The following is a 27,486-nucleotide window of genomic DNA, read 5'->3' on the forward strand; positions in this document are numbered from 1 at the left end:
TTTTTTTTCTCCTGTAAATGCCAAATGTCTTTAAAGGCTTCAATTGTGAAGTGCTATGAAAATGTGTTTTAAAATGTGAGAACCCTTTTTTATTTGCAATAAAGATGATTGAATTATCTGAGGACTTTAAACTTTCAATTTTTTTTTCACATTTAGAAGGCAGGTAAATATCAAAACAGATAGTATAACTTCATCTCTATTTTTTCTAACCACTATAAAATTGGAAGACTAGGTGGGTTTTGCAATGTCTGATGGCGAGCACTAATTTTTCATGACAGAAATGAGATGATTCAAAGCTGAGTTTTTGCTTGGCTCATGCCTGCTTGAAGTCCTAATGAATTTGGCTGGCCTTTAAAATGGATCTTGCCTTCAAAACACCAGGGACTGCTATGGGATGTGCTGGAACTAAGCAGTCTGGAAGGAAGCAGAGATAATTTTCAGGTGCAGTGTTAAATTTGAAGAGTTAGTTGAGGGATGATGTTTTTGTTGAACACAGTAACTACTTTGCCTTCAAACGGATAACGTATTTCATTTTTCAAGGTTATGGTTTTGGTGTACTGGCTAACCTCAAATAAAGACGTTATAAATTTTACTAATGGTGCTTGTTTGCAAAGGGCAGCAATTGGAGCCTAACTTAAATAGCAGCACCTACCCTTATAGAACATTCTTATAGGAATGGATAAAAGTGCTGGGTTGATATTCCTGCGTGTATCTGAGAGTGAGTTCAGCCCAGTTTTTAACTCTGAATATAGAGTAAGTTCTGTTTCATGTAAGAATTGAGGCTGACGCTGAGCAGACTGCCTTCACGTGACTGGAGGAGCTGGTAAGTCACGCTCCTGCCTCCAATACTTTGCAAAACTCTGTTTGCCTGGATTGTTTCACATTGTGTGTGTTACATATGTGTATTTTTCTCCCACTAGATACGTCATTCCTCCTGTTTCCCCCTCCCCAAAAGGTAATAAGTCATGGGCAAATATTTAACCATCAGGAAGGCAGTGTCCTGCTTTCAGACCTCAAACATGAGGGTGGGGGTTTTGTTTTCATGCACCTATTCGATGCAGACACCCTGTGAACAACCACGGGCGGGCCTCTCACCCCCTGCTAAGGGAAGCCCCTCAAGAGGCACTGTTATAACTAAATGAATTTTGAACGTGATCTTAAAATTCCTGACAGGGCCTTTTCGAAGCCGCAGCCCGCTCTCGTTTGGTTTGCACCGCTCTGCCAGGATCCTGGGCTAAGGAAGCGCCCCGGCCGGCGGGGCGGGGCGGCGCGGGCGGCCATCTCCCACCTGGAGCCGCCCCGCCGTGCGGAAAGAGGAAGTGGGAGCTCGGGAGAAGCGGAAATCGCCGCCGCCGTCCGCCCGGGAAGCACCGCGGGAGCCACGGCCGCGGCAGCCGGCGGCCAGCAGGGTAAGCGCGGGGCGGGGGGCGCCGGACTGTGCGGCGGGGGAGCCCGGGGCCCTCGGCTGCACAGGGAGCGCTGGGTGCGGGCTCGGCGGCGCGACGTGCGGCCCGGCGGGGCGGGGGGTGGGCTGCCGATGGGGCGGGACGGGGCTGCCGGCCCGGGCATCCTCTGAAAGGCCCCGAGGGGCGGTGCGGGCCCTGGGTGCCCGCGGACGGGCGCGGCGGTGGGCTCTGCCCGCCCTGCTGTCCCGGTGCCGGCGCGGCCCTGCCGATGGCCGCTGCTCGGACGGTGCTGGGGGGTCCGGCGGCTTCCATTGGTCACGGCAGGACGAAGGACGGAGCTGGCCAGATGGGTTCCGAACTTATTTCTAGCCTCGATACGCCGGAAATATAATATTCTGGTTTTCCTTCAGTAATTTGCCCATGTGAGTCGCTGACTCACAGGCAGATCATGTTCGTCCACATCCTGCCTTGGAAGAGATGCTGGAGCAATGGGCTGCTGTGCAAGCCGAGCCTGATCCCACCGGCTCGTAGCTGGCCGTGCATTGTGCGGGGCTGGGCCGGGGCAGGCGTTTGTGCCTCTGTGCAGGGCTAAACCTGGTGGTGCTGGGCTCGGTGAGGGTGTGTGTGTGTTTGAAGTCCTCTCCTCCTCGGCTATCATCTGTGAGCATCTGGAGAGGAAGAGGAAGAGAAATCCTGATCTGAAGATCTAGCCCTCCTGCTGCCAAACGTAACTGAATTGCAAAAGACAAAAAGTCAAGCAAGCGCCTTGAACTATGCACCTGGGGAAGGAAGCTGCCATGGAGGTTTTTATTATAATTACTTGGTCTTACAAGGTTTTTAGATATTAAGTGGTTCATCAAATGGTACTTCTCAGTTGACATAGGAATTTGGAGGTGAGAGACCTGAACAAAAGGGATAGCAAACATACTGCTGCTTTGTCAGGGTGTGCTCTGCTCTCTTCTTATGCCCCTCCAGGAGCAGTCTGTGCTTTGCTGTTGTAGGTTTGATTATTTCTCGATCATTCTTATTCCAAATCCTGGCATTTCTGACGTGCTGATCTGCTGGTTCATTCTGTTAGATTGCAGAGCAAGCAGGGTTTTATTGCTGTAGTATAAACTTCACTGCAAATTACTAGTTACACATTTAAAATGGAATTTCCATTCTACTGTCTGAGTTACATTTGTGCAAAAGAAATAGTCCACGTTAGTAACCTTCATAAACTATTCCTAATTTAAAAAGTGAAGGTAAATAGGATGATGGAATGTTCAAGAACTGTACTCTAGTGGCACAAGTATGAAGAAAAGTCCTTCCTCTGACTCATGAACATGAAAAAGCTGGCAGAACAGAGAGCGTTTTGTTGTTGTCTTTGGTTGGCTCTTCAGAAATATATATAATATATGTATATATAAGAAATATAATTTTTCTTGAATAAGCTTTGTAAAATACAGCCACTGGCACCAAGCAGGTGACACACTGTGCTCCCTAGTCATGTTCAGAAGTGTTAATTAAAGTGCCCAACCTGATACTCTACTGGGTATAGTATTTCCAGAAAGGGTGATACCTAACATGCTCTGAACATTTTTTTGGGGATGTTATTGCTTGCCTTTTGCTTCCTGTTATCATCGCACCAGCATTTGCCCTCTACTCCTCCCGCAAGTCTGCCGGGGCGCTGACTTTTGCACATTTCACGGGGGATTATCTGAGAAATGCAGCAACTTGCATACCCTGTTGTTGCAGGCAAGTGGATCAGTGTCTAGATTGTGTGCAAATTCTTGTAGTTGTTTGGATTTCTTGAAACCCATTGCATGTCTGAGGCAGCACGTGGAGCACTGGTGGAAAACAGCTATTGCTAAGCCCTAAGCATGTGCACAGGGTCCGGAATTAGCAGCACTCCTCAGGAGTAGACATGGAACAGGAAAGCTGCCTGAACAGAAGACTTTAGTGAAGAGGTACAAAGGGTGCTACCACTAAGTGAAGAAAAGCCACGTGTTAATTTGGGCAAGGAGAGGCTTCCTTGGTCTCTATAAAATTTCATCTTTGATTGCTGCTAATCTTTCTGCAGTGCCAGTAGCAAAAACTAAGGATATGGTGGTCCAAACAGTCTGAGAGCCAACGACTGCAGAGATAGCTGATGTTTGTGTCCTTTGCTTGGAATTTTGGGTTGTGCTTCTGTCAGCATACACATAAGGTAAAGTGAGTTTCTGTGTAACGGGAGCGTGACGGTGCTGCTTCTGGTGGTGTTGCAGATGTGGAAGGCTACCGCAGGCCACGCCATTGCCATCAGCCAGGATGATGGAGCAGATGACTGGGAGACAGATCCCGACTTTGTGGTACGGCTTTCAGATCTCATCTATTCACTGCGACTGTGTGGTGTAACGTGCTGAAATTCTGCAGCGGGGGGGGGGGGCTGGGTATATCTAAGCAAGACAAACTGGTAGGAGCATCTTCCTGGAAGAGCAGAGAATTAGGATTTTCTGTGTGGGATGAACAAAGCTATCTTGTTTTGCTTGGATGCTGCAGGGAAGTCTGCAGGGAAGTGATTTAAATCAATCACTTGTGTGATTTGAAGCAGCAGCTTTTTGGGATACAAAGTGCTTTCTGCAATGGGAAATGCCCAGTGCTTGCAGAAGCGAAAGCAGAAGTAGTTGGTTTTCTGATTCTTGGATCTTGCCGACTTCTGGCAGGTTTTGCTGTGAATAACTGGTAACATCTTTGGGTTGTTAACGCTTTTTGTGTGTCCTTCACAGAATGATGTGAGTGAGAAAGAGCAGCGCTGGGGGGCTAAAACTGTGAAAGGATCCGGCCATCAAGAGCACATCAAGTAAAGCAGCTCTTTTTCAAATCTATTAATAGCCACAATCCCAGGCAACTCCTAATCATTTCATGTTCTCCTCATAATTAAAACAAGACTGTCTGTAGAAGACTGATTATTTGTCACATTGCTAATTTTTCATCTACGTCAGCACCTTCAAATCTGAAATTAAGATCAGAGCTATGAAGTAAGAACTCTTAAATCTTGCTTTTTAACTGGCAGTGTTGTTTTGCCTGCTTCTTTGTGTCTGGGAAGTTTCTTTGTTATTTTTGGGTGAGAGAGCCAATACTGCCAGGGATTTGTATTGGGTGATCTGAGCAGCTGCGTTTGACACATAAGAGTAGATTTAGTCTCTTGGTTCTCAGGCTTTGTTTAGAAATCTGCAGTCAATTTGAAAAAATTGTGGCAAATTAACAAATGGACTCATGTGACAAACTCAAAAAATGAATGCATCACAAAAGCAATATGAAACAAACAGTCCCTCTTCTGAATCTCGTACTCATTATGAAAAGTGCCTAAGACTTAAGAGCAATTTTAGGATATCTGAGATTTAGGAAATACATGATTACGGTCCTCGATTCTGTTTTGCTTTTCTGCTTCTTGGGTATCCAGCCCCGTGTTTTTAAGCTGAGAATGAATGTGGTTAGTGTGGTGATCCCTTGCTTTTGGGATCAGCTGTGCTCTGCCTTCTGTGCAGAGCAGCGCTGACACCTGCTGGCTGAGTTGTGCTGGGGACACTTCAGTCTCAGGTGGAAAGTGCTTTATGGTACAGATTGCCATCTGGATTTGTCCTTCCTGTACATAGTCTGTGCTACCACAGTTTCAGTTCCTGCATTGCAAGAGAACACCTGGGGAAGGTGAATGTCTCCTTGCATCCTTATTTGGTATTACAATTGTGTCCAAAATGCTTGTTTGGAATCAGAGTACTGTTACCATAGGGACTGTGTAAGAGATGTTCCCTATTCTGAAAAGTTGCCATGTAAGTAAAAAGTGTTAGGAAGAATTTAAATTAGGATGTAAGAAGAAGATGTATTTGAGGCACTTATGAATTCATGGCAATGGATTGAAAGATTTTTCAAATAGCAAAATACTGTCCTACGTGACAGTGTTAAAACCAACACTTCTTTTCAGTGTTCTACACTGAAATAAATTCTGATTCTCAGAATATGAGGTGCTCTGTGAATTGAAAAATGGGTAGGGCTCCAAAAATGTAAATTGCCTGGCTTCTAAACTACCTGCTTATTATTTTGCATCTTTTTGAAATTATCTTCTGAACCTTTCTTCGTAAATCTTGCTGCTTAATTGTCTGTCTTTAAAGTATTCATCAACTGAGAGAGAATGTATTCCAAGAACACCAGACCATCAAAGAGAAGGAGCTTGAAACGGGACCAAAAGCTTCCCATGGCTATGGAGGGAAATTTGGCGTTGAACAAGATCGCATGGATAAAGTAAGTCTGCGTGGTCACCTGGATGATGATATAAGCCTTGCCTCGCCTTGCCAGTGGTCAGCACAGCCACGTACATGAGTTGAAGGCAAAGGCTGTTGTTCCTGCTTTGCCAGAATCATTGATATAGAAGCTCAGATGGTGGTATAAGCTATAAACAGCAGTGGCTCATTTTGAGGACATCACCTTTGTGGAGCTGTGACAAGGCTGCATGTGACCACTACCACTCAAGTCTGGCAGAACATCTGGTCTTTTCTACTTTAGTCAAGAAAAAGGTGAACTGAAGCATTTGAAGTACCAGGAACACCAATTTCAGTAGCAAATTAGGAATCTGTGAATGACGAGGGGGGAGTTCTAGGATGTAGGTAGATCCACACGTGTGAGCAATACCAATCCTGCCATTAGAGCAAGTCTGCGTTCTTATATCCTGTGTGGATTTTTTGGAGTCAAGATTCAAGTTTCTAAATGTGTATTTCTAAATTAAGAAAGTACTTCATGCATGAATAAATCTAGCATTATTTTAATTTCAGTGGCGTGCCTGCTCCTCTAGGCATGTTGAGGTTGCCCGAGAATGAAGAAAAGAGTGTGCTGCTTCTTTTAAATTAGAGGGTAGCTCTCTGAAACAGTGATAATGTGTGAACACTGACAAGTAATACAGGTATTTAAAGAATCATTGTACTTCAGTCAGATGGCAGTGTTTTACATAAGGATATGATGGCTAAGCTGCACTCTATTAACAAAAGTTATGGTAATTTTTAAGGTAATTCTATTAGCTGTGTGATACTTAGACAGTCACAGAATCCTGGCTAGTTTCTTTCGCACACTTGGTTAAAATAAGAACCAAACTATTTCCTGAATGTGAATGATTTTATTTTCCTACTTAATTTGTTTTTTGTGTTTCTAGTAATTAGGCAGCCTTAAATTCTTGCCATATTTCTGAGTAAATTGCTGTATAATTCTCAGTGGGCCTTTGCCTTTGAAATAGGTAACCTAACCAGTGAATGTGGGAAAGGAACTGATCCTAGATTCAATCCTGAGGCCTATTCTGCAACTGCATAGCAATCTTGTGTCAGCAGTTTATCCTTCTCCCATGTTGATGGGAGAAAAAGAAAAAAAAAAAAAAAGAAAAAAAAAAAAAAGAAACTAAAGCAACACTGTTTCCCATATGCCAGAATTAACCATCAGGAAAAACCTGATGGTTGTGTCCATATAAGTGGTATTGGTGGGAGGCATTTGTAATTTAGATTTTAATGAATGCTTTCTTACTTGCATCTGTAGTTATAAAACTTCATCACTGAGATGTTCCCATCGAGGGAAGGCTTTCTGTTGGTGTACAAAACCATGACACAGTCCTAAAATGCAAAGCTATATAACTCCATATGCCAGGCTTCCATCACTGATTTAAAAGATAGCAGAGTACTGGGGAATTAAGAGTGCAATTTACTCTGAAATACAAATTTTGAATAAAATTTTTTTTCTATTTATTTTTTTATAAAGGTATATGTTATGATGCTGTATATTTAATGAAGTGCTGTAAGGAACTCTCTTTTCTGGTGTCATGTAAAGAAAACATTGTTAACCTTACCTACCTCAATTTGTCAAACAGTGTAAAATCCTCTTTCTCTCTCCCTCCCCCCATTAGACATGGTGGTTGTACACATGTTAGCAGCAGCCTCAGGTGTCAGATTTAAGTGGGAAATTGCAGGTTGCTCTGGCTGATGCTCAGCTTTGGCACTGGACCTGGAAGAGAGCACCTTGCTGTGGGATGTAGCACCCCCAAGGTGCATGGCTTTAGCACTGATTCCAGGAGCTAGGAGAGCACCCAAGCTCTAGGTTAAGGTAACACTAGAAAGTGTTATCTGTGAGCAGGGGAGGATGCACTTTCAGGTGTGTAATTACATATCCTCCTGCCCTACCTGAAACCAGTGGCAGCATAACATGACTGCTCCCGCATTTGCTGTGTTCAGCTTGCTTTCTAGTCAAAGATGGAGGCTGTGGGGCTGAAACATTGGTATTTTGTCTGCAACTAATCCCTAGTTTAAATTTTGGATGACACCATCAAGATTTTGCCTGTATCTTTCTTTTTTTTTCGTGCCTGTGGTTTGAGGTAAAAATGCGGAGTGTAAAACAGCGTCCATAAAATACAGTCATTGCTGTCAAACTCTTGGAACTTCCCTTGATTGTGCTGTTTAGGTAGCATGGTGAAAGTCTCCTAAAGGCTCCTCAGTGACCAGATGATTTACAAGGATGGTGATTTCAGCAGGAAGAGGTGCATGTTTGTCACCTCAGATCACCTGGTGCCACATTTTCTCCTACATACAGAACTGTACAGAACTGCTGCGTGTTTCTGAACTTTTCACTTTCTTTTAGTCAGCTGTTGGACACGAGTACCAGTCAAAGCTTTCTAAGCACTGCTCACAAGTGGATTCTGTGAAAGGATTTGGAGGCAAGTTTGGAGTACAAACTGACAGAGTTGACCAGGTAAGCAGTTTCTCCTGGTACTACAGCTACTCACAGTAGTTGAGTTGATCAGTTCATCTACACAGCTGAAAAACTGCCATGTCTGTTCTCCCTGTTGTGTTTGAAGTTTAGCAGTAAGCTATCAGGGACTGTTAGGAAGACAAATTTCTGTCTAAAGCAAAATAAAAGTATGGGAAATAGCATGGGAGTAAAGTTGAAAAGAGATGTTGCATGACTTTTAGCTGGTATGTGCTCTTTTGGTGAGGGTAATATCAGTGTGACTTGTAGAGATGGAAGGCCTTGGGGAAGCTTTGTCTTGCATTGCAATGTGAACTACTGTGCAAGATCCCTGGTATGTCCTGCCAAGAGAGCATAACAGCCCTTGTGTGGAAATGCTGCATTTCTATTACATGGAACTTCTGCTGTACTAAATTGGTGAACCTGGCAAGGCAACAGTATTTGGCTAGGAAAATTTTATTTTGGCAATGAATGACAAAAACAGAAGTGTGTATGGATTGTTGTGTAAATGAATATGGCCTGTATATTTAAAATGTGTGTACCCAATTCAAAAGGTCAGAATAGTTTGGAAAGACACAGGAGCTTTCCATGCTGTTTGTCCACTGAAGTGCAAGTAGTTTTTCTACAAATGTCTAACATTTTGTTGTGCATTTTTATTTCTCTTCCAGTCAGCTGTTGGGTTTGAATACCAGGGGAAAACTGAGAAGCATGCCTCCCAAAAAGGTAAAGTGGTGAGGTGATTGCCTCTGTAGTACATGTTTTTAAAATTATTTGAATAGGTGTTCATTCTTTTATTGTTGGTGAAGGACCTCGTTTAGTGAGGCCTCGATATATCACTGTCAATTAATCAAATATTGAGAGATTTGAGGGGAAGAGAAGATGAAAGAATTCGTTTTAAGGCAATTTCATGAGTTTGTGAGATTTTAATTAAAGAAAATAGTGTGTCATTGCAAGTCTTACTTTTCTTGTCAAAGTAAGGTTCTGGAACATTTTAAAGTAGGAATTGTTCTTCATTTTATTGAATCCTGGTTTAAGAGGAAGTCTTGTAAACTACAGGACTGCTGCATTCCTTATTTTCTGTGCTTAATTTTAAATTTAATTTCCTATACCAAAGAGTATAGGAAACTACTTTCACTACTAAGATAACAGGCTTTTTTTTTTTTTCTTCCCATTAATTTCTAGAATATGCTTGCAGTGGAAGCTTCTTTGTTTCATTTTTCTTGTTCTTTCCTCTCAACGCAGACTACTCAAGTGGTTTTGGTGGAAAATATGGAGTGCAAGCTGACAGGGTGGACAAGAGTGCAGTGGGGTTTGATTACCAGGGTAAAACTGAGAAGCATGAGTCACAAAAAGGTGAGCATGGATTCATATTCTGATATGGTAGGCAGTAATGACAGGCAGTGTTGTAAATTTGTTTTCCTCCATCTGTTCTACTCATAGCGTACTTTATACAATTTATATTGCTGAAAACTTCAGCCTCTAATAAAGAAGCCTAAAACTTAGTTTCTAACTTGTCTTAAGTGATGAGCCTTCTGACGTTACATTGGAGGCAGGGCACATAGGTTTGTCAACAGTTTTTTGCAACTTGAAAAGCTATGAGTTAATATACTGGGAGCGTGAGCAGTTTAATCACAGCAGAGTGTTTCTAAAAGTATCAGCTATTGGTGTAATGAAACATTTATCAAAGTCAGCAGTGTTTGGAATTGATACTGGGTTGCTAATCACATTTCTAGGCATACCTGATCCAAAAATCAAGTCTTTTATTGAAAAATTGACATTTTTGCCATCCATTTTTTGTTTATCTCAAAGAAATATTTGCACTCTGGAAATACTGAGAAGAAGAAGGCGGTGTTTGTTTAAAAGTAGACAGGCTGTTGTTGACATGGTTCTTGAAGTTCACTTCCCTATAAGTGTCTTCAGAATTTTGTCAAGGAGTCCAATAACAGTACTGCTGCTATCACCTTGTAGTTGAAATGGTGACATTTTATTTTCCATCTGAGAGGACATGTTCTGAAAAATTTATGACTTCAGTGTCCTGAATCAAAATTTAACAGGGGCTGTCAGTACTTCTTTTAATATGTAATTTAATGTTAGCTCATCTGATTGTCACAATTTTTCAAGGTAACATTTTGTTGTTGAACACTTACAAACAAAACTCTTCACTCTTATCTCTAGATTATTCCAAGGGCTTTGGTGGTAAATATGGTGTTGACAAGGACAAAGTGGACAAAAGTGCTGTTGGCTTTGAATATCAAGGCAAAACGGAAAAACATGAATCCCAGAAAGGTTTTTATTATCTTATTTAAAAATACTGGTTCAAAACAATCAACCTTTCCAAATTAGGAAGACATAATTTTTGTTGTTGATGGTAAATGTGTGTTTGCCTTTTGTGTATGTAGATTTCTATTTCCTTTAGATGTAGAAGAAGGCATTGGAAACTGTCCCTGAGTTTCACAATCTCTTTTCCAAAGGATCTTATATCCACATGGATATTATTGAAATAAGTGTGTAACCATACAGATCTATGGTATTCAGAGGCAGTGTCAAATCCTTCTTTATATATATATCTGCTTTATCTATGTGTGTATTTTATGGTTTTAGATAGAAAGTACATCAAATTCTCTAAGCTTCTGAATATTATTGACTCTATATGCTGTAATCTACACTGGATTTTTGGTGCCTCCTTGCACTGTAGTCCTAGAGTTACCAAATGGGTGTCATTCGCTTTATCAGGGGAAAATAATGAAAACATTATCATCATTAAATCAAATCATCATCAGTAGGGCAACTTACCCAGTGACATATCTATCTGCCATTTTTTTCTAAGTACTGCTTACAATCATGAGCTGTATTAATGTTTTCTGAAACTTCATGCATACAGATTATGTGAAGGGGTTTGGAGGCAAGTTTGGTGTGCAGACAGACAGACAAGACAAATGTGCACTTGGCTGGGATCACCAGGAGAAAGTGCAGCTGCATGAATCCCAGAAAGGTATATCAGTTCAAGATTCTTAGCCGCTCTTTTCATCTTCCCTGATGTCCACTTTTCTCTTCCCTGTGTGAATCCTCCTCCCCTGGTATCTTTAGCTGCAGTCTTACAGTGCTAACACAAATCTCCTTTTTCTGTGTTTGAACTGTTGCTGTGTATTGGTTGTACTGGTGTCTGCAAAGCAGGTTAAACACATCTGCTTCTGAGTCCCTGAAAATTTGGACTTAGCTAAGTTCTCACTGGAGAAGCCTAACAAGTCTGCAGGTAGCCTGGATTTTTTTGTTTACTTCATTAGTCGATTTGCACAAGCCACAAATTAACAATTTCTTTGTACTTTCCATGAGGGCTTTCACAAATAATCTGCCTTTTTGGTTTGGGTTCTCTATACCCCAATTTCCATGCAACGGAAATCTAATATTTAGCACTGTTTTATCTCGCTGTTTGTGAGATACCTATTCCCATGAAAGGTTGGTACCCAGATGAAAAGTTCCAGAACAAACATTGCTTCCCTGCCTGTCACTAGTCTTTAACTTGAAGAAATTAGATTAATTAAGCTAAAATTTCTTAAATTAAAAGTGATCCTCAAAATATTATTCTGTTGGGTGCTCTAGATTTGTTGCTAGAGGATTATTACCCGAATCCCTGGCTTTGTGCCCTCGTTTTGTATCATTCATTAAAATGGCTGTTTTAAGGCAGCAGTAGAAAATGATCATAGCTCTTGGGTGAGAATTTCCTCCAGCTGCTGCAACAGCAGGAACATTGCTTCTTCCTTTAAACAGTGCTGTGATATCAGGGATATCTGATGGCTAGTGTCTGTGGACGCTATTTGAACGCATCTTTAAACAGTCAGATGCGTAGCGTTCAGGTGTTAACCGTGGTGATGAAGGAAGCTCATTTCATCCTTAACTGCTAATCCTCTTGTATCTTGTTTTGTTTTGGTAAATATACCGTGTGTGTCTGTGTTCAGAATGTTGATCAAATGCAAGTGCATTATGCAGTATGTATGAAAAATGTTTAGAATTGCTGTTTTTCTGTGACTGCAGAATGTTGTTCCAGTGTGTGATAAATTGCATTGATCTCTTTCTAGTCTCAAGTGGAAACTTCTGAATTTACTTGTACAAAAGCGCATTGAGAATTTTTTAACCATTTTTTAACCATTCGAAATTATTGGTAATTGAGAAATATTGCAAAAAGTGATCTTTGAGTGTCTCTGACTAAACTTTGTTATTTTCCTCCTTTCATTTTAATGTATTACATGTGGCTTTTTCAGACTATAAGAGTGGTTTCGGAGGGAAATTTGGTGTACAGACAGAAAGGCAGGACCCATCTGCTGTGGGGTTTGATTACAAGGAGAAACTAGCCAAGCATGAATCTCAACAAGGCACCGTTTTCACTTGTTACTTTCTCAATAGTGCAGCCACTTCTCACACAGTCTTAAATAGTTCTCTTTGTAGATCGATGCTAGTAATGTGCAGGCACTTTCTTGCGCTTCTGTTCCTACATGATCTAGCAATGTTCTTCCATTTTATTCTTAAAATGTTACACGAAACAGACCTGTGTTCAGGAAAGGATATCCAATGCTTAGTTAACAGCTCTAAAACATTATGCATTTAGTTAATGACTATACATGCAATGTGACAGTAACAACGTAATAATTAGTATGGTGTTAATGATATGCTTACCAGTTCTAAAGCCTAAGTGTGAAACTTTGCCTGGAAGAATTGGTGGAAAAATATTCAGATAAGGACCGTGCATGTAACCCTTAACAAGCAATGGATTTTAGCAAAATTGTGTAATTGTATTCTTTAAAACAAGAAGTAGGGGATATTTGTGGTTCTTGGGTGAGCAAATACTGTTATAATGCTCTCTTTATTCATTGTGAAATAGTTGGGGTACAAACCATGAATTCCTGGTTTTCCGTTATCTTAAAGTGAGAAGTCTGGATCAGGAAAATGTAAGTGTAGTATATTTATTCTGGCTGAAAATACATACAAAGCTGAAGAGAATTAGGTTGTTCATTCTGATAATCAGTATTTTCCTGTGCTATAGTGACACAGATTCAAACTTTTGAGTGTCCAATGTGCTGTTAGCAGACCCCAAGTACTACACTAAAATAGCTGGTTAGGAGTCCCCAGCAATTTTGGGGCTGACAGGAAGAGTAGTAGTTGCAATTTTATTTTAGGGGTGTATAGGAAAGCCTGTCCATCTGCAGAGTTTGGTGCTTGTTCCTGCAGACAGTTCGACAGCTCATTGCCACCAGAAAGTGGTGCTTTCTCAGCCACACACTCTTCCTGCTCCTGCTGCAGTGGCTCTGGTGCTTGTTGGGCATTTCTCTGAGAACAATTCTCTAGAAATAGTGCAAAGCTACTCTTGTTAGTATTTCTTTCTTTTTATACCACTAGTGAATTAGCCACTTCTGGAGTGGAACAAGTGCTGGAGTCAGCATTAGGTGAGAGCAAGAGTGTGTAGTTTGCAGTGGTAAAGAGCAGCAGGGCCACCCCATTCTTTAGTGGTGAGTTGTCAGAGTCGTGCTGTCTCATGGAACTGCCCCTCTCTGTAGAGATAGCAGGAGTTATTACCAATAACATTAATATTCATCAGTTGGATATCATAACCAAAACTTCCAAACATGAGATTTGTTAAATTTTCCTGCCATATGTAGAATTTAAGAAGGAAGAAAAAAAGCCACCTCTGTGGTCAGCAAAGACTGGATGTCACTCTTTGAGCAAAGCAGAAGTGACTTAGGTTACACGATCACTGCAGAGGGCTAAAAGTTGGTGCTGTGAAAGGCTGTGTTACAGAAGTGATGCATTAGAAGGGCTCATCCCTTACTCCTTGCTTGATACCTTATCAGTCCCAAGCTTAATGTTTACTCAGAGAATGCATGTGGCCCGCAGTCTTTCCTCTGCTGGTGTACCTGAAGGCTCTTGTGGTTATGTATCCTTTCTGCATCAAAAAACAAGTTGCATTTTCTTTGGCGGCTGTCACTTTGTCTTTGCATGCAGCTGAAATGGCTATTTGCATTTGAAATGGCTATTTGCATTTGGCAGAAAGATGGATGGGAAAATTCCTCACACTGACCCTTTTGTCCTGCTTTTTAGATTATTCAAAAGGATTTGGTGGGAAGTATGGTGTACAGAAAGATCGGATGGATAAGGTAAGTCTCTTAAAATAGATATGACTTAAATAGCCCACAGGGATAAAAAACAGCATGCTTAAACCTGTATCATTCAGCTCTTTGTTTCTAGATTTTTTTCCAGTCTGTCACTGGAGTTCATCTGTGCTTTTCTAACTCCTTAAAAAGCAAGTGAGCTTGATGCTGGTTTATGCACATATGTATGTGTGTACGTGTATGTAGTGTGTGTGTACATATGTGTACATAAATATTTGTAGATATATGAGTATGGAAAGCTGAAGCATGAAAATGAAAGAAAAGCAAAATCTTAATGAAAGAGTAAGAAGAGGTTGAAGCTGTCTGAAATCTCTTCATGAATTTGTACCTTTTTAAACTTTCTCTTCTTTATTGATAGAATGCAGCAACTTTTGAAGATATTGAGAAACCAACCCCAACATATCAGAAAACTAAGCCAGTAGAAGCTGGTAAGACATAGTACCCACATCCTTTCTCTGAAGGTGATAATCTTCAGAAGTCCAGGCTGTTACTGTTGATGAAATTGTGATGAATAAGGAGGGAACTGCTGTATCTGTGGATCTCTGGCAGCTTCAGCTAGTGTCTATCTTCTTCTGTCAGAAGTTAATGTTTAATCTTTGAGGGTCGATATAGTTGAAGAAGAGAAAATTCTGAGCATAAGTGTGGAGAGAAGTCCGAGCAGGGAAGCAGAGTGGTAGAGACTGTACCATAAAGGAAAGGAAGGAAAAGTGTTGCAGAGATTTTTAAATACATGTGTTGCACAAGAGGTTTGGGGTTGGAAGGAAAGGAGAGGAGGAGAGAGATAGAATTACTTTCGTAAATCAGCTATGAGCTCAAAGAGAAGAAACTGCAGAAACAAGGTTAATCCTTGCAGAAATTTTACCATAAATTCATTCTATGCTGCTGTTGTAGAGAACTTTAAGCAAAAGCATATTTTATTTTTAATGTTACAGTTGCTAATAAAACGAGTAGCATTAGAGCTAACTTTGAAAACCTCGCCAAGGAGAAAGAACAGGAAGACCGAAGGAAGGCAGAAGCTGAGAGAGCACAAAGAATGGCAAGGGAGAAACAAGAACAGGAAGAGGCTCGAAGGAAACTGGAGGTCAGTAGGACTCAAATCCTATTCAAGTAGCATGTCTAGTATGCTTCAGTGTAAAGTTGGGAGAAAAGAATCTTCTAAGTAAATATGTTTTCCCCTGTAACTGCTAGGCTTTAAAGGTCTGTGTGTGTTTCTTCCTGTGCTTTATCTGTTTGAAAAACCAGCCATCTATTAACATGCACTGTATGCATATCAGACATCAAATATGGTGATGGAGTAATACCTGATAGTGTATCGTTTTTGTATCTAGCCTGTTCCAAAAGAAGTATGCTCATCTTGGATGCTAATCCCTATAGCCTAGCCTTGCCATACTTCTGCCTTTCAATAATACCAGATTCCATTGGGCATGAAGGAGTTTGTAAGGGAGAGACACATGGTCACCTAAATGTTGATAGTATGATGACAGTGATGCTGTTTCTTTGGAATCAGTATTGTTGAAGATGAAGGTGATTATCGCCCATTGGTGTTCCACACTCGTGAGGTGAGGGGAGATAGTGTTCCAGGGGTTAAATAAATCTTGGTTTGGAAATTCAGAAAATGACTTTTGGCATCAACATGCTTGAAGAGTTACTGATTTGCATGTAAATCATAAGCAAAATAATTCCAGGGGATGTTTAGTCAGAAGGTACATCTTATCTGCTTTATAGAATTTGCATGTTTGGTGAAATTCTGCTGCTAGGTGGAAGGACTAGTCTTTTGTGTCTGGTTCATTTGCTGTGTTTTGTGATGCCTGAAGTGCCTTAGTGTCAGTAATGCTGAGGGATGGCTGTTTGCAACTCTAACCTTTCATGCAAGCTGCGAGCAGTGTTTGTCCAGAGCCTCTCTGGCAGTTTCCCACATGGATACGTGCTCTTATTCTGATTTCATGACCTCATACTTAAAAGTATACATACTTTCTGTCATGCCATGGACTGGAAAGCAGTTGTTAGTAGCATTAGAATAGTCCCTCCTTTCTCCTTCACTTCTTGCTTTATAGAAATAGAAGACTAAGCACAGTGCATGAAAAAATAGTGGTCCTTTAAACACTGGGTGAAAGCTACCTAGCCATTTCCCTGCTCTGAGATGTAACAGGCAGCTTGTAGGCAACACTGATGCTCAGCTAGCATGCTCCAGCTAGGCCTAGTAGTGTCACAAGCAGGAATAGCTGGCAGGGAGGTTGAACGGATTTTGATGAAAAGTGTGTTCAACTCAGGGAGGTGCACAGCAAAATCCTCATCCACATCATCTTCAGTGTTGCCACTTTTTTATGCAGGAGACACTGCAGAGTGAATAGTTCTTTGAGATCCTCATTGCTGCTCTTCTCAGCTGATGATTGGAGAGTTCCCCCCCCTCCCAGTTCTCATTCTCTCCCTCCCCTCTTTTGTTTTTAGATTTTTCCTGAAAAGTAACTTTTGTTAAGAGTCAATGGATGCCATCCACTATAGTCTTCAGTAATAAATTCTCTTGCGTATGAAATTGTCTCGACATCCTCAGTGTGACACATGAAACCCAGAACTGACTGTCAGCTGTTTTCTCAAAACTGTTCAGTCCTCTGTTTAATAACAAGTGTGACAATGCTCACTGAGTGCTTTTTGCACATGTGGTAGCTACTTCCCTGAGCAGGAAGCTGTTGCAGGATGCCACTGTGTGGTGTTTATCCCAGTGCACCAGCATGGTCTGATTGATCACTGCTTTAACCGTGGTGTAAATAATTTGTTTTATATATATGAAAAACTGTATGCACAACATAGCTCAGATATTCCTATACTAAGAACAATGCAACTTGTGGTGAAACCTGTGTGTACTTCACATCAATTAAACTAGCCTAAAGCAGCATAGTTTATATATTTATCAGCACTACTGAGCTACTTTATCACCTATGCCAGCAAAGCAGTTATACAGCTACAGAAAAGCAGAAAATTAATAGTATCAAATAAAACATCTAGTTAACCTTGCCTGATTTGATGATTGGGTTCTCAGCTCTGCTGTTCACAGGTGTGCAGACCAGTACTGCTTCTGAAAGAGCTTTGTAGTTTTCCTGTGCTGAAGCAGCATGACTTGTGTATTTTGTGTATTGCTTGACTTTGAAAAACTGTTAACTCCCTTTTGACTTCTGTTTGAAATTGGGCAACTTCTAGCTTTATAGGTTGGGTCAGGTTTCTCCAATCAAAGCAATTGCTGGTTTTTTTCTTCTTTTTTTCTTTCAGCTTATGACCCCTTTTTGCTTCATGGCTTCAGGAAGCACAGTACAAGCATATTCACTGCATATGTTTATCAGGAAATGAGTGGGAATTGGTCCTTGTGTATCAGTGATTTCTTTAATGTTGCCCTTCATCTCTGTGTGCTGTGAAATTCAAATACCTTCCCACAGCACTGTTTTGGCTTCTTTACTGTCCTTGGGAAAAACACGTGACACCATCAACACTTCATCTGCCAATTTCTTAAAGCTGAGAGAAGATGAAAGAAAGATCTGAAGTTGAGAAGTCAGTCCTTTCTTTTGATAAGATCATCAAGCCTGCTCTGGGGCACTTCTGTGAGCAGTAGGCAGCTCGGACTGCTCTGTGTCATTCTCAGCATTGGCACCAGTCCCCAGCACTCAGCCATGCAAAAGAGAGGTTGAACGTTTTCCCTGAGGACAGTCTCTAGTTCCCCTCAGAGCAGAGAAGGTGAGATGTGTCAGTCAGAGCAGTTGTTACAGGAGCTCTTCAGATGAGAAAAGTTGAATGCCTCTACTGAGATGATTGCAAAGTGCTATCAGTACATCACCACCGTGACTCCAGTGTAGCTGTTGAGCTGGTAGCCCCACAGCTCCTCTAGCCATTGCCAGGCTGTCAGTGCTGAACTACTGTCAAATGTTCCCAGCATGCTCCAGTGTATTTAAGCTTATGCATCACTAGTGTCTAGATCTAGCATCTGTTTTTTTTCCCCCAGCAATGTGATTTTTCACTCCTCATCCTCCTGAGTCTTTGTCCATGCCATCAGCACAACAATTGCAGTCAGAGGGCTTTAGTCTGTCAACTCTGTGTCAGCTTTTCTTGGAAACAGCCTGGGGGCAGCCTTAAGGGGTGTAAGTTGTTCTTGAAAGAGCAGCTTCTTTCTTCTTCAAGAGATCTTGCTTTTCTTTTCTCTTACCTTCTTCCACTAGCACATTGGATCTGGGCAGCATTACAGTTTGCGACTTGCAGCGACATTGTTTTCCTTGCAGCATTTAATGTAGTAGATATTTTACAATTCTTCTGATAAGGAAGAACCATGAAGCAGGATGATGGATGGTGCAAGTGTTTCACTATTAATAAGGCTGTTCGGTATCCATGTAATCATTTTGGAGAGCCTTTGCTCCCGTTACAGCTGCAAACTGCTAAGAAATATCAGTTCGTAGGAAAAGGAACTTTCTTAGTATTTATCCTACTTCTTCATTTCTCTCTCTAAGGTATATATTATCACCTGGCAATAACTGCATTCCATCATCACTACTTTTGCTTTATTCTCAGACAGAGGTGACTGGGTGCCTTTAGGTCTTTTCAGTTAGCCTGTTTGAAGCTTTGTAGGTTCATCTCCAAGATACCAAAGATAGTTGTTAGACAACACTCATAACTGAGGGCTGTTATTTCCTTACTTTCATTTCACTGTTTCTAGGGGTTTTACATTTAAGTCCTGGTAAGTAGTGCAGTCCATCCTTGAACATTTGGGTATCAAGTCAAAAACTTCACTCATTATCTCAGAGCAATTGCCTACTCTGAAATGGAAGAAGCTCTCTTACCAGAGTTCCAGGAGACTTTATTCTTAATGCAGTGCTTCACCTCTTATGCAATAGCCTCAAGAATGTAATGCTCCCTTAGGGCACATGAGAATTCTGTGTTACTTCATACTGATCCTTTTTAGTGCTTTATGCAGAATTTTGCTCTGCACCTTTGCTACAAGCAGGTTTCTTGTTCTGTAAGGTGCAAGGAGGTCCTTCATGTATGGTGGCACCCACATCTGTAGTAGAATGCCCTTTCAGTTCCCTCTGGCTTGATAAGTAGGGAAATTGGTATGTTCATCTAGCTTTAGAAAATGCTATGTAATTCCATTGCACCGTGGCTGCACTTATGAGAAGGAGAGCAGCTACATACTAGTGCTCTGGAGATCAGAACTTTACTTATTTCCTTATGAGGTGATGACATAATATGGTTTAGGGGAGATCCTCTGTTCCTTCGAGGTGGAAATTGAACTAATTGGTAGCTGAGGGGAGACTTTGAAGTTCATGTGCCGGTTCTTGAACTCTGATAGATTTTCTTGCAGTGCTCATCAAGAAGCAAGAAACCTGTTCTAGTGACTGTGTGTATTTTTGAAACATTGTGCAGCTGCCATAGAAAGTATTGATGTTTCTTTTTGAGATAAGCTATTGTGTTGAAGCTTACTCTCAAGGACAGTGCTGAAACTGCCCAAATGGAGCCTTTCTGGAGACACTTCTGTTGCAAGTGTTTTGGTTAGAGTAAGGTAGGATTGCATCCTGTTGGCTTTCACCATCTGGATGCCACCTGTATGTTTTGGTATTGGGTCTTTGTCTTTCAGAACTTCTTCAATTCTCTCAGCCTGATCTATGTAACAATTTCTGTCTTGCTCATCTCGATCTTGAAATAATCCTCTTCAGTCTATCAGTACGAAAAGACACACCATTAGAGTCCTCCTGTTCCAACCTAGCTGGAGCCATTTTTTCCAAGCAGTGTGGAAGCAATGACTGGTTGTTCATATGCCAGAAGGCCAAGCTTTCTGCTTGCTATTCTCACTGGGCTATCTCCCTTTTTGCTGTATCTGTTCATAGTCTGCAAAGTGTGTGAGAAGTTCAACCTTTCCATTAGCTCTCTTGTTGGCTTTGTCTCCCATTTCAGCTTTTTCATTGAGGTTTCCTTCAATGAACAGTTTTGCAGAAGAGTTGGTGCAGTAACTCCGGTTCTCATGAGTCAGTGGCCTATTGTTGTTTTGTTTTTTTTTCTTTCCCTTTCTCAAAATGGCTTTCTGTCTTTAGTGTTATTTTTTTGCTGTAAGTATGGGTCAGATTCCAGCCATAATTTTTGATCTCTCTTGTGCAGGAGATATTGTGTTGCCTGGACACATTTGAAGTTTTTTCCAAAGCTGGTGGTATTTGAATTTTACCATAACCAGATGATTAATACTCTTCCAGACTGAGAATCTCCCTAGTTAATTGTGTGATTCTATAGGGTCTGAGGAAAGAGGATGAGGTTAAGGGGAAGCTGAAATGGCCTTGGCTGTGCTACCCCTCACTGAGCATGGACAGGGGAGGGAGGGATGCAAGTGCACCATCGACTGTGCAGGTGCTGTGAAGGGACAGAGGTCTTTTGACTTAAGCAAGCTATTTCTTTAGGAGAACTTCCTTATTCATACAGAAAGTTCTCTCACTTTAAGAAAGTATGTGGGCACACACCCTCCCACAATGGGAATGTACAGATGGACTGCATTCCTTCAAGAATCCGGTTTACTGGAAATCCTTTTTCTTCTTTGCTTTTCACATATGTCACATAGACAAGTGGTGTTCAGGGAGCTGTTCTTCAACTACTGTAATGAGTCAAATGCCTCATGATTTAGCCTCTGCTACCTTAGAGAACCATGCTAGATACTGTTTCACATATGGCATTTCCTTGTGGAAGAAACTGCTCTAAGTTAGCCTGAGGGGACCATGCAATTTAAATGCATTATAGAAATTATGCTATGGCAGTCTTAGACAGTAATTTGGATTGCAGAGACCCATTTTATAGGAGAAATGATTCAATAATTATTCATTATTCAATTTTCAATATTGTTAATGATACTGATAATTGATACTTGTTAGTTTTTCCCCAAACTTAGATTTGTGCTCTAAAAAACACTTTGCTTGTACTTCTTCATCTGTAGCACAGAAGCTAAAGAGAAGGGCATTAGGACAGATTCTTTCCAGAAAGCTCAGCATAAGCTTTGAATTGAACTACAAAGCTGGCTCTGTTCTCAGGACACATTTTTTTTTCTTTTGATGTATTTTTTTTCTGAGCTGTGACAAACAAAGAAAAGGAAGATTTTTTTGCAGTGAAGTCCTCTCATTTCATCTCTGGTCTGTGATTTCTCCTGAGAATCCTTTGGGAAGTTGTGACTTGATGGACCTAAACTGGAGCGCAGTCTCCCATAATTTGTATTCGTTGTCCTTTTCTACAAAAAAAAATAAAATAAAATGAAGAAGAAGAAGAAAGTTTGTCCCTAAACACTCAGACTTCTTTTCCTTTGTGACAAAGAGAAGCAAAATGAAATAAGTAGCTGACGGTCTTGAAGTATAAGCATTATTTTCTTTAAGTCTTGCAAGCAAACACAATCCTGAGTAATGTGCTCTGGGGGACCTTGTTTGAGCAGAGAGGTTGGACAGCTGCTCTCCAGACGTCCCCTCCAACCTCAACTGTTTTATTATTTTGTTGCATTTCTTGAGATATGGTATTCAGGCTTCCTAATGAGTGGCTTCCCAGTGACAATTGTTGTTCAGCCCTCTGATTCACAGGCGGCGCGGTATGAAATTCTGGAGTGCCAGAATGCTTGATTCAGATTCCTGCTCTTTGTGTTGTAGAGTACAGCGATACTGTTTTTATTTGGAATCATAGAATCATTATGATTGGAAAAGAGCCTCACGATCATCCAGTCTAACCATCCACCTACCACCAGGATTGCCCACTAAACCGTGTCCCTAAGTGCTACATTTGCTCTTTCCCTAAGCACCACCAGGGACAGTGACTTCATTACTTCCCTGAACAGCTTGTTCAAGTGCCCCACCATTCTTTCTGAGAACAAATTCTTCCTAATATCCAACTTGAATGTCCCCTTGCACAACTTGAGGCCGCTCCCTTTTGTCCTGTTGCTAATTACCTGGGAGAAGAGGCCAACCACCACCTCATCAGGTCATTGTAGAGAGTGATAAAGTCTCCCCTGAGCTTCCTCTTCTCCAGACTGAACAATCCCAGTTCCCTCAGCCACTCCCCATCAGACTGTGTCAAAGGCTTTGCTGAAATCTAGGTAGGCTATATCAACAGCCCTTGTCCACCAGGTGAATCACCTGGTCATAAGAAGATAAGGTTAGTCAAGCAGAACCTGCTTTTCATGAACCCATGCTGGCTGGGCCTGATCCTCTGGTTGTCCCACGTGTGCTGTGCGATTGCACTCTAGGTGGTCTGACTCAGAACATTCCTTGGCATCGAGGTCTGCTGACAAGCAGTTCCTCAGATCCTCCTTATAACCCTTCATAGACATGGTGTCACACTGGCAAGACTCCAGTCATCTGGGACCTCTCTGATTGACAAGGAGTGCTGATAGATGGTGGAACACAGCTTGCAATCCTGTCTACCAGCTCTCTCAGCATCCTCAAGTGGATCCCATCTGGCCCCAAGGACTAGTAACAGTCCAGGTGCTGTAGTAGGTCTCTCACCATCTATCATCTGTTTCCACCTGAATAAGGGAGGGTTTATTCTGCACCTCACTCTAGACTTCCAGTGCAGGAGGCTGAGTACCTTGAGGATAACTAGTCTGAATATTAAAGATGACAGTGAGAACCTCAACCTTTTCCTTATTCTCAGCAGTCACATTCTCCACCGCATTTCTAATACATGGAGCTCTTCTGAACATTTGAAACCCCTCGTTGCCAATATATAGAATTTAATTTTGCATGAGCTATTCAATCTTTCCCTTTGGCAGGCTTTTGGCATACCTGCAAGAGTTTACAGGATCATTTCTCATCAAGGACAATAAATCAGTAGTATAATTAGAACATGGGGGCTTCAAGTTCTCTAGGCTTACGCTAAAATGGTACATGAGACCCAATCAGCTAATGAACAGTATGAATGTATTGAGCACAGAAACCCTGCAGCTCCTGTGGAAATGTGCCAAAGAACATTGTGTGCTCTGTTTTTAAATTCATGTATCCATACATTCTGTGCAGTTTTTGATTCTACATTTTTTTTTTTCCTCCTCTGCTTTGCAGTTTTGCTGAAACTTTTTTTTATAGCCATTTTAAACCCCATGCAGGTTTAATGATGCAGTCAGTCCAGGTCTGTTCTGCTCCCTGCTCCAGTTTATTTCAGAATATGCCATTTATCTGTTATTTGAGGATTGCTTCTTGTTCTTTTATCAAACAGTGACTGAGCTACACTGAAGCTTTTCTTTTTCTTCTTTTAAGGAGCAAGCTAAAGCCAAAAAACAAACTCCACCACCATCTCCTACCACACAGCCAGCTGAACCGAAGACACCCTCAAGCCCAGTCTACCAGGTTTGTTATCTTCCCTCCTAGTTTTTGATTCAAAGTATAGGAACCTCTTAACAAAATCCCGATCATCAACCTCACGAACTGTTTTTGCAGGATGCAGTTTCCTATGATGCAGAGTCTGCCTACAAGAACTCTAGCACAACATACTCAGCAGCACAAGAGCCGGAATCTGGCTACAAAGCTACAGAGTCAGATTACCAAGAAGCAGTGAGTCAGAGAGAAGCAGAATATGAAGCAGAGACAGTCTATGAAGTGGCAGGGGCAGGAGACCATTACCAAGCAGGTAAAGTGTTCATTTCTGATGTGAAACCTTTGGTGATGAAGACTTAGTTCCTTCGAGTGACCCGATGAATAATTGTGCCAGTATCACACAGCCCTCGTTTTCTGAAGTCATTGTTGTGGCTTTGGAGATTCCCCACCAACAAAGATCTGTTAGGAGATACAGATAAAACTAATAAGCTAATGGCACTGAAAGAATACAGTTCTTTTGAATTCCTGTTTTTCTCACCTCTTCTGGCTCCTAAGATTATATTTGCTCTGGAAATTCTGAACACATCACTTAACACACGCCCCCAAACATGCGCACGTAACAATTTGTATTAAATACTCTTACATGCTGATCTTGTGCTCAGTTGTTGGTCTGTCACATTCTTAAGTGCTATGAAGCTAATAATTTTTATTTTTATACTGTATTAAATGCCTAGGTGAGAACACTTCCTGTCAGGAAGATTTAATTATATGTGGTTTAGGAAAAAATAATCCATTTCAGAAGGTCCATCAGCAGTGTTTAAATCCTGCATGGTTTGTTCCCTTCTTTCTGTGCAGTGTTAGAATTAGAATGAAGGGAGGAATACCATAGAAAAAAACTCAGAACTATAGATAGTATGCTTTATGCTTTTAATTTTTCTTCTCTCTCTCTCCCTCAGAAGAAAATACTTACGATGAATATGAAAATGAACTTGGAATTACAGCCATAGCTCTTTATGATTATCAGGCTGGTAAGCAAAGCTCTTGTTCATCTTGTGAAAACTCTTATTTTTGAAAGCTGAGTCTAGATTTTTTTCTTTTCCTGCTGTCTTGTAGTCTCTTGTACCAATGTGTGAAGATATGAAGTGTTAAAAATGTTTAATAAGAGGACAGTTAATAATTTAACAGCAACATTGAGACATTTCTGAAAACTGACATCCACTGCTTCTAGAAATTACAGAGGTTTAAAAAAATCTTTTTAAGTAAATGTTAACACTCATATTATACCCTTGGTGTGAGTAGTTAAGCTCTGCTCTGGTTAAATCTGGGGAGAGCTCAAGAAAGAGTGCTTTTCAGGGTGTTATGTAGTGATTGCTGCTCTGAGTTAGAAATGCACTCAAAATACAGCGGGTGGGAGCCAACCGTGGCGTCAGTGCTGCAGGTGAGAAAACAGCTGTCTGTGCTGCTTGTCTTTGTTCAGTGCCCCGTTTCGCAGCCCTGATGGGAGGCAGGAAGGTGATGGGTGTTCGTGGCACCTTTAGTGGGCTATAAATGAGAGTATAGTGGGACGGGTCCTGTGCCAACACTGAGCTGCTTCTGCTTTCTCTCCAGCGGGTGATGACGAGATCTCCTTTGATCCAGATGACATCATCACAAACATAGAGATGATAGATGATGGCTGGTGGAGGGGTGTCTGCAAAGGCCGATACGGGTTGTTCCCAGCGAATTATGTGGAGCTGAGACAATAGAGACTATTGTCTGCTGGTTATGCCTTAATTCCCCAGTCAATAAATCTGACTTAATACACTACAAATCATGATGCTTTTCTGAGAATGGAGGGGTATATACATATTGCTTTTATATTTAATACTTTGCCGATGCTTTTTAAAATGTTTATGCCACAGAAGTTGCTAATATATTGTAACTACTCTGTTCTTCACTAAGGCTCTTAAAATGATTTTCCTGCATTTGGAAACGTTCTCTGCCAAATTAGTGATTGTCATAAAAAGCCTTTCCAAGGACAATTAGCTGTCTGTCATAATATTGCATGTTTTACTCATAAGTGAGCAGATTTACCTAGTGTTTAAGTCTAGTTAGTCTTCCACTACATGTTTTCAGCTCAGAAAATCATGGCTGTGCAGGTTATTTACATTTCCACTAAGCAATTGGGATGGGCAGGACTGGGAAGGGGCATAATTTTTTCCTTTTGTTTTCTTGATAGTATGTGAAAAAGCAAAGAGAATGCTTGAAAGTTACAGCTAATGGCAGTTAATCAAGTACTCTCCAATATTTACTGAATATTAATGTTAGGAAGGAAACAGTCTGGTTACTTTTTCCTTCTCTTTTAAAGTGAAGTTTTTAGGATATTGCATTGATTTCTTTTTATTTTTTTCCTTCATCTTGCTCCTTTTCTTCATGTTTTCCCAGAGGAGGACAGCAAAACACTCTAGCACTGATTGTCCTGAATTTCTTTGCTTTTTGTTCCAATTTCTCTCCCATCTTTCACAGGAAAACTTGAAAAAATTACTACACAATGTTGAGTTACTCAGTGAAATTCCTACTTGCTCAAAGGGAAACTGGCATCCAAATCTGTGTGGCTACTTACAGGAATAGTCTCATTTCTTTAAAGGGGAGGAGAAAAGGCAAGACGGAATTGCAGTCATTTTGAGTACAATGCATCCTTTGTTCATACAGTGAAACAGGCAGGCCTGCTGTGCAGTAATAACACTTTACATAACCATATTTGAGTTGAAGAATATTAATACAAATAATTTGATTTTAAACCCTTATAAATAATCTCGATTTTTAAACCCTACAAGAGACGTCTGTACTTCTTGTGTGTTCAGCAGAAACTGCCAGTAGCGTTCTACTAAACAATGGGTTTAAACCTGTTCTTTGCCAAAACTAAGACTGAACTTTTTGTCATTCTAGGAAGCTGATTTCTCTGCAGGTTTAGGGTCCCTACCAAAGATAGTAAGTTGCATCTAATAGTGCACATGTTAAATGTATGTACTGTCCGTTTCCACCTTCTGATCAAATGAGAAAAGCAGAACTGATAACTGATATGCAAGAATGCAAAGAATTTTTTTAAACTGTAAATTTGGACCAATGGAATATAGGAGACCTGTATAAAATGGTAAAATATATAACGTATCTTGGAAGGCATTGTGTTGAACCAGTTCTTGGATGGTTGGGACAATCCTTAATGAATGTCATGTGTATGTCATGATTATGTATATTTCTTCCTTTCCATGGTCTCATTTCTCTGTTGCATTTGCATTACTAGGGTTGGGTTTTATATGCAGTTTATTTTATCCAATTTTGCATAGAACACCTCATAGGGGAGATATGATTTTTGTAAATTAAATATTCAATAAACTTTTTGAACCATTTGCATGTAATATTTTTGTATTTTTAAGTTCCTTTGTTAGCTTGTTACAGGTAGTTCATCCCATCTCAAGCTGCATCTGAGACCAACTTGAGTACAACAAAGGCTGCTTCCTATGGAGAGCTGCTGCATGGTGCTTGGTACTGTAGTGAAGGGTACCTACGTTCTTCTAGGTTGCCACTGCCTTCCAGATAATTCCTTTCCTCAGAAACACAATAGCTTTATCATTTATTCCTACTTCCACGTGGAAAGCTCTCCCATTTGGGAGTACTGATGGCTGCAAGGCAAGGAGTGCACTTGAAAACAGGGCTAACAGTTATAATCACATAAAATTTTACAAACCTTTAAGTCTTTTCTGCTCTTCTGCATGACTGCAATGGAAGCTGGATCTGAGGAAGGCAGTCTGCATAAAACCTTGCTTTCATAGTCTTGTGTCTGCCTGAACAAAATATTAATGGAAGTGCTGGTTTTTTTAGTTATTTTTTTTTTCCCAAATTCCT

At 40.9% G+C, this 27,486-nt stretch overlaps 1 protein-coding gene across 5 annotated transcripts; it reads left to right on the forward strand.

The window, feature by feature from the left end:
• The first annotated feature begins 1,277 nt into the window (after positions 1 to 1,277).
• On the forward strand, positions 1,278 to 26,999 carry CTTN (cortactin). Of its 5 annotated transcripts, XM_052693134.1 has the most exons (17): positions 1,278 to 1,409; positions 3,653 to 3,736; positions 4,154 to 4,227; positions 5,537 to 5,666; positions 8,034 to 8,144; positions 8,810 to 8,864; positions 9,384 to 9,494; positions 10,317 to 10,427; positions 11,023 to 11,133; positions 12,401 to 12,511; positions 14,232 to 14,287; positions 14,661 to 14,730; positions 15,235 to 15,383; positions 23,545 to 23,634; positions 23,725 to 23,914; positions 24,558 to 24,629; positions 25,210 to 26,999. In XM_052693134.1, exons 2-17 carry the CDS (start codon positions 3,653 to 3,655, stop codon positions 25,344 to 25,346), a joined length of 1,662 nt encoding a protein of 553 aa, XP_052549094.1. In that variant the 5' UTR covers positions 1,278 to 1,409; the 3' UTR covers positions 25,347 to 26,999. The 5 variants fall into 5 exon arrangements, with proteins under 5 accessions (XP_052549094.1, XP_052549096.1, XP_052549098.1 ...); XM_052693136.1 differs by lacking the exon at positions 10,317 to 10,427; XM_052693135.1 differs by lacking the exon at positions 12,401 to 12,511 and having other exon boundaries at positions 1,279 to 1,409.
• The last annotated feature ends 487 nt before the right edge of the window (positions 27,000 to 27,486 follow it).

This window comes from Tympanuchus pallidicinctus, unplaced genomic scaffold (assembly GCF_026119805.1).
Source record: "Tympanuchus pallidicinctus isolate F22 unplaced genomic scaffold, pur_lepc_1.0 scaffold3, whole genome shotgun sequence".
In the NCBI taxonomy this organism is placed as follows: Eukaryota; Metazoa; Chordata; class Aves; order Galliformes; family Phasianidae; genus Tympanuchus; species Tympanuchus pallidicinctus.